Consider the following 12,854-nt stretch of genomic DNA (forward strand, 5'->3'; position numbering starts at 1 on the left):
TGCTTCCCTCTCTTCCTTTAAGCTTCAGCTAAAATGATATCTTCTCTAGGAAGCCTTTCCTAAGCCCTATTCATTCTCCTGCCTTCCCTCAGTCGATTATTTCTTATTTATCTCATATACAGCTAGTTTGTACGTAGTTATTTGCATATTGTCTCCCCTATTAGATTGAGAGTTTCTCAATGGCAGGGACTATTATTTTGCCTTTCTTTGTATCCCCAGTACAATGCCTGACTCAGAGTAGGCACTTAATAAATATTTATTAATCAACCAATTGAATATGGAGAAACCAGGATAGAGATGACTGGAAAGTGGTATGGAAGCCTGGTTCCAAGTGAGATAAGGCAAAAGTTCACTTATCAGAGTCCAGGAGCCCAGGGACAAAGTACAAATTTTCTGTGATGGGAGTATGGAGATGAATGCTTATTGGCTGACTAAATGAGTGACTGTCCTACTTGCTCAAGCTAGTCTGGGAGTGACTTCTAGAGTGCTCTGAGTTTCCTCTATGGGTGATGGGAAGTCAAATTTTAGTCACTGTAGACACGTGAATGAAACCCTCTTTTAACTCTGATCTGCTCTCTTATCCTTTCAGCATAGGAGAAAGGAAAAGGCAGATTTGGAGGTGGTAAATCAGTGATACATCCAGCCCAAAGAGAATTAGGTGAGGGGATAGAGTTTTTCTAAGCAGGATTGGGATTGGATCCATAAGAAATCTGATTAGATAGACTCCACACCAGTCTTTAAGCTAATGAGATTGAGACAAGCATTACCATCTACAAAGGGAAGTGGCTAAGGAGAGAGGAGCCTACTCTTTGAGTACGGAAAAAGCTTGGTAGTCATAGCATAGCATCATCTAGTGAGTGGGGGTGAGGGGGAGGGGAGACAGACAACTGGGGTGAGCAGGGTGAGCAATGGCTTAACCCCACTTGTTCCTTACTTTTTGTTTGTTTGGTTTTTTTTGGGGGGGGGTTGGCAGTGAGGTTAAGTGACTTGCCCAGGGTCACACTCCTAGTGTCAAGTGTCAGAGGTCGGATTTGAACTCAGGTCTTCCTGACTCCAGGGCCAGTGCTCTATCCACTGCTGCCACCTCGCTGCCCCTGTGCCTTGCTTTTGAATAGCATTGCTCCCTTGCTTCATTCAAGACTTACCTCAAATTCTACCCTTGAGAGGTCTTTCCCAACCCCTCTAGCTACTAGTGCCTTTCCTTAAGCTTTAGTAGCTTTTAAAACTGTGCTAAGACTTTGGGGATAACCTCTCTCTCTCTCTGTCTCTCTCTCTCTCTACATATATATACATACACACACACACATATATATGCATGTATGTATATACATACACTATATCTAGAGAGAGAGTGTTTGTGTATATATATATATATATATATATATATGCATATGTCCCAAAAGTCTTAGTGTAGAGTCTATCTCTTTTTCTCTCCCTTTATGTGTGTGTGTATACACACATACGTATATATACACACATACATAAATACATACATACTTAACATATGTAGTATGTACCTAGTTATTTTCTTATTAGTCTCTCCCATTAGAATGTAAGTTCCTTGAGGACACGGACCTGCTTCTCCCTTTCTTTGTGTCCCCAGTGCTTAGCACAGTACTTGACACATACTAAGAGCTTAATAAATCCTTACTGACTGACTACTAGTGGCTCCAAAACACCACCTTGACTATGAGTCAGGTACACAATACAGTCACAGAGTCTAATTTTGTCCAACTTAAGAGTGGCTTAGAGATTTCTCAGTACCAGATTCTTTTGCTCAGTTGCCTGGTCTTCCCATTCTGTACTCTTTGAGGAGTTTTAATTTCTCTTCCTAGGTTCCACCATGGTTCCACTTCCAACTTTAGCTCTAATCGACAAGTTCCTATGGTTCTTAAGGAAGCAAAGTCCTATCTTCACAACACTGCAGGATTTATCTTCAGATTCAGGATTAATTGATTCCCAAACTGTTTGCTGCCAGTCGAGCTACGTGAAACACTTTTCTCTGCCAGTCTCTACTCAGAAATTCCTGGAACTTTTCCACCAGCCCCACATTCACTGAGAAATTCTGCCCACGATGTCTCTAACTTAGACACGCTTGTTTCTTTTTCCTTTTCTCTAGCTGTTTGTTATTCATTTTCTCCTTCCCCCACACACACCTGGGCTCAAATCTGTCTTTCATCCATTGTTCAGTTTTAGTGCAAGGAGTCTGCTGACTATTGACTCAGCCATTACAAATGAACATTTAACATATACTTACTTAGAATACACAAACAGTGACCTCCTATCTATAGAATATCTAAGGACATTATACACCGGGACATTTTTTGTCATAGCTATTTGTCACAGAGACTAAAACAAAACAAATAAACATTGCAAACAGGAGGTATTTAATGAACATTCATTGAATTAAATCTTGTATATTAATATGATAAGAGACTAGATACAAACAAGCTGAAAGACTTCCATGGACTACCAAATGATCCACACTTTGAAAACTACTAAATGACAGAGAAGTATGGGGCCTGGAGTCAGGAAGTCTGGAGTTCAAATCCATTCTTTAACAGCTATGTGATCCTGGGCAAATCACTTACCCTCTCTCTGCCTCAGTTTCTTCAACTGTAAAATGGGAATAATAATAAGACCTACCTACAAGGGTTGATGTGAAGATCAAATGAAGTGGTATTTGAAAAGTACTTAGTACTTGGTAGGTATTTAATAAATTCTTGCTCCCTTTCTCCCTCCTCCAATCTCCGATGTATTAAATAACTTCTCAAGATGAGAAGATAATGTTTTAGAGCTAAAATGGATCCTAGAGTTTCAATCTAAATTCTTCATTTTGCACATGAGGAAAGAACCTAAGAGCACAAAGTATTTTACCTTACCACATAGCTAGTTGATAATAGAGACAGTACTAGGACACAGATCTGCTGACTCCATGGGCTGCTTCTCTGTCTCCTATTCTTCCTTCCAGCCTAATGAATCAATGATATGATTGGATACCCAGCTCCTAATTATTGCTTCTTTCCTTTCTTGGCTTAGGTCAACCGCAGTTTCATTTCATGTTCATTCAAAGTCTTTGAGGGTTAGTTACATGGGATCTAACCAGGTTGTGGTTAAATATATAATCAACCAGGAATATGTTTCTTATTGGGCTTACTACAAAAAAGTGTTCTGTTTTTATAACTTGGTCAACTTAGAAACCCCATGTCTCAGTTTTAAATTCCTCCCAAACTGTTCATATTCTGCGTTCATACCATATGCCTCTCAGGTAAGATAGAATTAAAGATCTCTATTTTTGTAACAAAATATTCATTGTAGCACTATTCCATAGCAGCAAAGAAAGTAGAATCATAATGGGGGCCTAATGATTGAAGAATGGTTGACAAATTATAATGTCTGAATGTAACAGAATATTTTTGCTCTGTATAAAAAAAGTAAGGAATTCAAAGAAATGCAGGCAGCTATGTGGTTCAGTGGATAAAGCACTGGACTTAGAGTCAAAAGGACTTAAGTTCAAATCTGGCTTCAGATTGTGTGGCCTTAGACAAATCACTTAACCTATTTGCCTCAGTCTCCTCATTTGTAAAATATGGATTATAATAGCATCTACCTCCCAGAGTGAGGATAAAATGAGATACTTGTAAAGCACTTTGCAAACACTGAAACACTATGTAAATCCTAGCTACTTATTATTACACAGGAGGTCTTGTATGAAGTGATCCAGAATGAAGAAAGCAGAACCTAAAGAACCATATATACTACTACAATAATGTCATCTACAGCAGAACTAAAAAGCATGTGGATTTTGTGAGACTGAGGTGAGCAGGGAGTACATTCCCAGTGTAAGGAATGATAATTAAACCATGGTCAATCAATCAATCAATAGGTATTGATTAAGCACCTGCTACATGCCAGGCCCAATGGTAAGCATTGAAGATATGAAGACAAAGAATGAAACAATCCCTGATCTTGAGAAGCTTACATTTTAATCAGGGAGATGAGTACATATATAAGCATATGCAGAATAAATACAGATCAATACAAGGTAGTTAAAGAGGAAATACATTAGTAATTGGAAGGATCAGGAAAGGTTTCATGTAGAAGGTGGATGCCTCAGTTGAGTTTTGAAGGAAGAGGGATCCTTTGAAGTTGAGATGAGCAGAGAATGCATTCCAGGTATGAAGGGTGAGCAGTGTGAAGGCAAACATGGCAAAGTTAAATGAATAAAATCAACATTGTTAGTGACTTGACCTATATAGATTATTGCTCATTCTGGGGAAATAGGCAGACACATCATTTCTACTTTGATTTAAAACTATCTTCACTTTTAATCCTAGGTCCATTGAAAGACAAGAGAACTTGGAAGGTTATTTTGTCCTTCCATCTGATTCTCAGTAAGATTGTACTAAAGTGATCCAACATCAAGAAGAGAGGTAGGTGTTTGTTCTACTCTTTAGCCTTTTCAAAGCAGGAAATCCCACAGACTTCCTTGGAAATATATTCCAATATCTTATACAACTTTGCAACAGGAAATTCAAATGGTTAACCTAAATCCCTCAATATGAGAAAACTACATTTCTCTTATTGGGATTCACTATTAAATATTAATGCATGCAGGTAATTTGATAATTTTCCCTGGTTAGCCCATATTTTCCATGTTATATGACTTTTTATACTCTTCTCCCAATTGCACATTTTCCATTTTTCCTATCCTATATAACGTGATTGACACTTGAGGCCATTTTCCAAAGGCAGAGACTCTATGAAATAGCTGAAGCTCTACCTCTATTATTAAGTAGACAATGTCCCAAATTATAGTTCTTCAAAAGGCCTCAATAGGAATCCCTGTACTGACCAAGGACAACAACTCGAATGTACGAGAAAGAATGAGAGCAAAACATACAATGAACCCCTACGGACGATGATACAGAACAGAAAAAAGAGAACGTGAAAATCCCCTTACTAGCCACACTGGGCCTCTTTTGTGTTGTTCTTGCCGACGCAGCAGCAAACTTGCTATATATATAGGGGCTGTCGCTGCTGTTGCCCATAGCACAGGACTCAGCATCAGCCATCACACAGACATGGGAAAGGTGAGCATAGCGTGAAGCTTCTTTGGGGATTTGGCGAACGTGTAGTTTGCGGGGAATCAGGCCCGTGACCCTTTCTCTTCTATTTCAGATCACCTTCTACGAAGACCGCGGCTTCCAGGGCCGTTACTATGAGTGTAGCAGTGACCACTCCAACCTTCAATCCTACTTCAGTCGCTGCAACTCTGTACGGGTTGACAGTGGCAACTGGATGATCTATGAGCAGCCCAATTATGCAGGCTGCCAGTACTACCTGCGGAGGGGCGAGTATCCTGATTATCAGGAGTGGATGGGCTTCAATGACTCCATCAGATCCTGCCGCATCATCCCTCATGTGAGTTCAGTTTTGTGGATTTGGACTCAAATGGTTCAAATCACAGACCTGACATTTATTGGCTTTTTAATCTTGGGCAGTTCGTTTAACCTCCTCTGTCCTCAGTGTTTTCATTTGTAAAATGAGATTCGTTGGCCTCAAAAGGCCCTCTCAGTTCTAAATCTATGATGCTATAATACTAAGAAAAGGCCAGTGGACTTCAAATTGAAATGTTCAAGCTGTGTGAAAATGTATGGGGATTTGACAAGCAAATATTCAGAATAGTTGGCAGAGTCCAGACAAAGTTAAAAAAAGAAGGTACTTTTTATTCAAATTTAATAAAGGTTTGCCAATAAATACAGAGAATGATGAACAGCTAACATATTAACAAGTATTGATTAAACATATAGTAGGTGCCCCATACGTAATAGGTACTGTAGTAGATACAAAATATATGATGTGATCCTTACTCTCAAAGAATTTACAAGGTAATCAAGATGCAAGACTGAGGCACGTGAAACAAAAAAAAATGCTAAATAAGGTAGTCATCACAAGAATAACAGAAAATTAGAAGGGAGAAATTCAATATGGGTGGTTTTTCCTTAAACTAGTCCACCTTCTTTCCTTCAGGCAAGGTGTACACTAAGATACATTGCATTTATATTTTGGTGTTCTTGAAAATTTATATTTAAAATCAAAGAGATCTGTGTTTTGAGTCTGAGATGTCCTGATGATAGGTGAAAAAGTACTGAATTGGAATCACACTGACTTAGATATTCACTGCCAGGATATCATGGATCTGATGGCTCTCTTGGCAAATGTAAATATTCTAAACATTTTCTAAGATTTAAGTTTCAAATCAATATTGAGTCATTTATTTTGTAGATGGACTTAATAGGATAAACTTACCTTTACTTGGGGGGAAAAACTCATCTTCTTCCAAACTAAGTGAGGGGTCAAAATTATTAGTAAACTAACATATTAAAAAGGCAATAATCCTTACTGCCATGTGACTAACAGATTGAAGACCACGTAGTAATCAAGGAATTGTGTCATCCTCAGAGGCTTTCTGGCCCTTTTAGACAGTTGATTACCCTTCTTGGTTATTCTAGTGACAAATTGTATTGTATAGAAAATGTTATTATTTCTATGCTCCTCCAACTCACCATCAATGAAACAAGTATTTTACAAATTCTGCTTTGTATGGTGAAGTATATTGAATGGTTTTTTGAAAGGGTGAAATTAACTAACCCTGTCAGTGACTATTAATTAAATGTGGAAAAACTCTCACTTTTCATTTTCTACCTTTTCTTTGGATGGCACCAGCATGGATCCCACAGAATCAGGATCTATGAGAGGGAAGACTACCGGGGCCAGATGGTAGAGCTCAGCGAAGACTGTTCTTCTCTCCAAGACCGCCTCCATTTCCATGAGATTTACTCTCTCAATGTGTTAGAGGGTTGCTGGATTCTTTATGAGCTGCCCAACTACAGAGGAAGACAATATCTGCTGAGACCCGGAGAATACAGGAGATTCCAAGATTGGGGGGCTACGAATGCCAAGGTGGGCTCTTTGAGAAGGGTCATGGATTTGTACTAAAACATGTTTACACTCATCGTTTCTCAATCTGGAAATTAATAAAATATATTTTGTGTGTTCCTGGCATTAACTGGTTCCTGTTTTTTATTTGCCTCTTCTGATAGAAGCAAGGCCTGTCTCAGGTTGGTCTGAGGCTTTGGGTTTGAATTGGAATGAAATGAGACACTCTTTGATCAGAACAGTTGACAAAAAGGAGGTTTATTTAGCCATAGCACAAAAAGGATATTTAGCAAGGATATATCATTGATTCAGTTGGGCATACTTGGTCCTTTGGTCAGAAGCCTAAGGGAAGAGTTCCTGACTCTTTATCTTCCTTAAAAGAGTACTGAATTTGTAGAATAAGATAGATTTCACTAATCTTATCTCATTTCAATTCTACTCTTGGGAAGTTTTTTTTAAAAAAAACAAAATAACAAAATATAGGATAAAAGACTTGTAAACTACGGTCCCCTTTCCTTTTGTGTGGTTAAAACTATGAGAGCTGTGCTACCACAAATGAGTGGACATAAAGAAATACAGATCTGAGTGGACCAGAGATGTTTATGAGAAGTAAAACTGGGTCAGAAAAAAAATAACTGGCAGAGTAAGGGAACAATCCCAGAAATGGAAATCAGTTGCAGCCAGCTAAAATAAGGAAAGGGGAGAGGGAGAAAGGATTCTTCCACATTCTCCTCTCCCAGCAAGTCTACTTTTTAATCAAAGGTCCCAAACACATAGACAAGCTTCAATGATAAAGCATAGTCTTCATGCCTGTCTAACCTTCCCCAATGTTTTCAGTTTTTCTCACTGTGATTCTTTCCCCTGGGAGGGGAAACCACATCTCACATTCTGCCCTGGCTATTGCTTACTGTGGAGACCACTCCTTGACAGCTTCTTCATCTTTTTTGCTGTTGGGAGATGCCCTAAATATGAAAGCTCACAATCTCCCTGTTCCTTCTTCTTCCAGATCCTTCTCTCTTTCTTTTCTTTTCTTTTTTTTTTTGTTTGTTTTTCTGGTCTCAACCCATGTCTCAACCTACTGTTTACATCATATGATAATTCATTGATCAGGAAAGAAATGAGCAAAACCTCACAATTCCAGAAGTCTATAATGGATTAGGCCACTCCTGGTCCTGAGGAGGAGAAGAATCTGTCCCCGTCTTCCAAAAGGCTATTACTCTGTTAACATAAATAAAGGAGTCATATCTGTGAAACATACACACACACACACACACACAAACACACACACACACACACGTACCTCCCAAGTTACTTTCAGGTCAATGGTCTGATCAAACTATTACCCATACTCCCTTTCAATCTCTTTGTATGTTTTTCCAGACCTGGGATTTTGTTAGTGCAGAGATCTCTCATGTGATGAAACTCTATTTATCATTTTTTTTCAAGTCAAAAACTACTGTGCATTTTATAGAAGCAGAAAGTTGCCTGGAGAGGATTAAAAAGTTGGTTTAAGAGGAGAGCTTGAACCCAAACTATTCTGACTCTGATCAGCTCCCTAATCACTAGAAAGGTGTGTCTCCATATTGCATTACAGACACAGAGGGTAACCAGTGTGAGAGAACAGCTTATTAATTAGATTTACATTTCTCCATCCTAACAATAAAATTTTTTTAATCAAAACATGTAAACAATACTCGCCTCTAAGAACAAACCACCAACCTGAGTCTTGGAGCTTCTTTTATAAGAAACTCACTACAAGATTCATTCTCTGCCCGTCCAGAGGCCTTATATCTCCTTCTGAGATGGTCATCTAACAATTCTCCATCAATTAGTCAATCAGCACTGACCCCTAGGAAATTCAGGCTCCTCAAGTTTCAAGTGGGAGGAAGCCAGCTTTAGTAAGCCATAAGGACAGGATGATAGCTGGTTGGGTTTTTTTTTATGCTTCTTGCTATGGGTGTTGCTAAGTTGTTTACCACATAATTTGATTGGTAACTTACTACATAAATTACTAATAAAGTTGTTTACAATATTTTTTCATTGATGATCTGTCTTATCAGAGGATCCATATTTGTTCATCAGTGTTTAAGAGCACATACACGTTATTTGCTACATCATACCACACAAGAATTTATTTTATTATTGAAAAAAAGTTTGTAGAAAAATTAATTACTCAAAACAGCTCACTTACAAAATGGAGGCATAAAACAAAATGGAATCAGTTATGCTAAGTTGACAAACGTTCCTATTGTCTTATTAAGGTAATAAAACTTATTCTCGCTATACCCTCCCATTCAATTTTTAAATTCGGTAAATTTGTACTCTTCTTCAAAAAGAAAGGTGCAACAATTGCTAAACAGCCTCAGGATGGAAATAACACCTTAAAGTTGTCCAATAATAGTCAAAGAATAGGGCTCTGAAGGACTTCAACACTGAAGGATCCTTAACTATCATATCACATGTAAATCCACTTTGTAACAAGCATTTCCCTTGTAACTGGGCCCTTTAAACATTGTATTCTGTACCACTGATTATTGGTTGGACAATCAATGCCCCTCCCCACATTCTACCCTCTCTCACCTGTCACTTTATATTGCTGATCAAAGTCTACTCCCCTTTTCCTTCCCCTCTTTATTTCTCTCTCTTCCCTTCTCTCCAAAGTCCACCAGCTGGAGATTCTTGGCCCATACATAGGATTGTGGAATCATAGATTTAGAAATGGAAGGGACTTTATAGGTCATCCAGATCAATCCCCTTGTTTCACAGATGAGGAAAATGAAGTCCAAAGAGGCCACACAGACAGTAAGTGGATTTGAACCTAAGTGTTCTTATTTCAATTCCAGTGCTACTGGCAGCTATAATCGCAGATAATCAACAATTTACTAAAATCTAAAAAGTGCTGTTTTTTCCCCTAATACTGTTTCATGTTTTCCCAATTACATGTAAAATAGTTTTCAACATTCATTTTTGTAAAATTTTGAGTTCCAAATTTTTCTCCCTCCCTCCCCTCTGCCCTCCCCAAGACATCAAGCAATCTGATATTCGTGTACAATCATGTTAAACATATTTCCACATTAGTCATGTTGTGAAAGAAGAACCAAAACAAAAGGCAAAAACCACGAGAAAGAAAAAACGAAAAAACAAAAAACAAAAACAAGTGAAAATAGCATGCTTTGATCTGCATTCAGACTCCATAGTTCTTTCTCTGGATGTGGTTAGCATTTTCCATCATGGGTCTAAAAAGTGCTATTTTACAGGTAAATAGATGTGCAATTTCCCCAGGGTACTATTAATTCTTTGAAAGTTCAGTGTGTGTGTGTGTGTGTGTGTGTGTGTGTGTGTGTGTGTGTGTGTGCGTGTGTGTGTGTGTGTGCGCGCGCGCGCGTGTGTGTGTCTTTCTCTGTCTCTCTGTCTCTTGTTCTTTCTCTCTGCCTTTGTCTCTGTCTCTGTCCCTCTCTGTCTCTGTCTCTCTGTGTGTGTCTCTCTCTCCTATTTAGGTAATGTGGGACATTGGACTTAGAGTCAGAAAGCTCCAGTTTTTATCTTATCGGGTGTGTGACTTTGGACAGGTGATGTAACTTGGTGTCCGGAATCTGGCTGCCTTTCATAGCATTGGTAGTGTGAAGGGGAAAAGGTGTGATGAACCTGTCGGCATCACCAGGGCTACAGAAGCAAAGCTTTGTCTGCACATGGAGCCACGATGCAAAACAGCCTGAGGTCACTGAGTGTTCACAGGGCAGGAGACAGGCAGATCAGAGAAGGTGATCTCTAGAAAACTAGCAACACCTGAAAAGACCTTGGGTGAAATCAGGCCACGAGTCCCAAATAAAAACCAACCAAGGGGAGATATGAAAGTCCAAGCTCCAGGGCAGGAGGCCAGAGCTCAGTGTCCTCCTGAACATCAAGCCTGACCCGCTCCCCTTTCAGGTAACAGCCTCTCTTCCCTTTCCACTCCGTGCACCACAGCGGGCTGTCAGAGATGGCAGTAGACAACATATGGTTAACTTAATCACACCATGAGTACGTTCTGCCTCCTGAGCATGCACACACACTCTGAGCACAGGGACAGAGTTGCATTTCCTTTACATTCGCCTTAACACTTAACACAGTGCTGAGTGCGAAGTACAAACTAGATAAATATTTCTAGTGTACTGGATTTACAACTAGAAGAATCTTTGTAAGTTGCTTAGTCAAGCTCTTCATTTTACAGATGAGGGAAGTGGGGCAAAGAGAAGTTAAGTGACTTGCTCAGGCTCACACAAGCATCTGGGGTAGGATTTTTTTTTTAATTGAAATGAACTGACAAGTCCTGTATTTAGATTGCCTGTAATTCTGTTTTCAAAGAGCTATCCCTGAAGTTTTCAGTTTCCATTGCTAAATTCATTGGTTTGTGAGGCAGCTTTTGGACTTGGTTTTAAATCTCAATTTTCCTACTTACTCTCTAAGTAAATCATGTTTTCTTCATTTTCTCAACTATACAATAAAAGACTTGTAGTAGATGGCCCCTGATGTGACTACCAGCCTAAGATCTATAATGCCCTGGTTTTACATTGGCCAATCAAATATCACTCTGTAAGGGGCACTTGGTGCTGCAGTAGATAGAACACTGGCCCTGGATTCAGGAGGACCTGAGTTCAAATCTGACCTCAGACTAAACAATTGACACTTGTTGGCTGTGTGACCCTGGGCAAGTCACTTAACCCTACTGCCTAGTCAAAAAACAAACAAACAAAAAACATATCAATCTGCAAGTCAAGGTTGACTGAAAAGCTGATCTGACCTATTCAGCTGCCTAAAGAGTAGAATGGTTGGGTATTTTTAAGCTGACCATAATTATTATTTATAAAATGATTAGAGGCTGTCATGCAGACACAGATTTAGTTTTCTAGGCAGAGAGGTGAGTTTTCACCTTAAAGTCTTAAGTGGAACCAGGCTTCTGGGATATCTCCACAACATTCTGCCTTCACTCAGGTCATTATACCCATATTCCCACCACAGAAATCTTGGAGTCTGTATTTATTAAACACCTACTATGTGCCAGACTCTGTGCTAAGCACTGAGGATACAAAGAAAGGCAAAAGACAGTCCCTGCTCTCAAGGAATTCACAGTCTAATAAATGAGAAAACACACATACAACTATGTACAAAGAAACTATATAGAGGTTAAATTGAAAATAATCCACAAACTATGTAGAGTATAAATTGAAAATAATCAACAATCAAGAAATAATCAACAAAATAAATCAGCAAATGGGAGGTGGGACTTTATCTGGGACTTGAAGGAGGCCAAGGAAGTCAAGAGATGGAGATGAGGAGAGAGAATATTCCAGGCATGGCAAACAGTCAGTGAAATTGTCCTGAATCAGGAGATACAGTGACAGCAAGGAAGCCATTGTCACTGGATCACAGAGTATATGCAGAGAAAAGGGAGTATAAGGAATAAACAGACAAGAAAGGTTGAGGGGATGGCCAGGTTATAAAGGATTTTACATGCCAAACAGAAGATTTTATAACTGATCCTGGAGGTTCCAAAATTTGGTTCCTGGGGAAACCAAAATTGAAGGCTACTGAGATAGTAATCCAGGAGGGACAATAAACCAGGATGGTAGCAATGGGAATGGCAAGAAGAGGATGGATTCAAGGAACATTGCATACGTCCATGCTTCAAAGGTTCCTACATTATAACATTGGTGTTAAAAAGCAAGCATAGGCTTTTGTGTGAAGAAGCAGCCTAGGATCATCAAATGCCTAATTTCCCAAATGCTAGCTAGCTCCCTTTCTTCTTCCTTTTCAACTCTGGGGCCAATCGGTTGTCCATCTATAGTGGCTGCCATAGATAGATAGACAGACAGACAGACAGATAGGTAGATAGATAGATAGATAGATAGATAGATAGATAGATAGATAGATAG

The 12,854-nt window shown here is 39.1% G+C and overlaps 1 protein-coding gene across 1 annotated transcript; it reads left to right on the forward strand.

Annotated features, from left to right (window-relative positions):
• The first annotated feature begins 5,084 nt into the window (after positions 1-5,084).
• On the forward strand, positions 5,085-7,002 carry LOC114051406 (gamma-crystallin D). Its single transcript, XM_027873751.1, has 3 exons — positions 5,085-5,093; positions 5,182-5,424; positions 6,730-7,002. Exons 1-3 carry the CDS (start codon positions 5,085-5,087, stop codon positions 7,000-7,002), a joined length of 525 nt encoding a protein of 174 aa, XP_027729552.1.
• The last annotated feature ends 5,852 nt before the right edge of the window (positions 7,003-12,854 follow it).

This window comes from Vombatus ursinus, unplaced genomic scaffold, assembly GCF_900497805.2.
Source record: "Vombatus ursinus unplaced genomic scaffold, bare-nosed wombat genome assembly UNPS02014802.1, whole genome shotgun sequence".
NCBI classification, from domain to species: Eukaryota; Metazoa; Chordata; class Mammalia; order Diprotodontia; family Vombatidae; genus Vombatus; species Vombatus ursinus.

Excerpts from the sequence above, each read along its gene's own strand:
- LOC114051406 (XM_027873751.1), top strand. Across the intron at positions 5,425-6,729 it reads CCTGCCGCATCATCCCTCAT|CATGGATCCCACAGAATCAG; the intron begins GTGAGTTCAGTT and ends GGATGGCACCAG.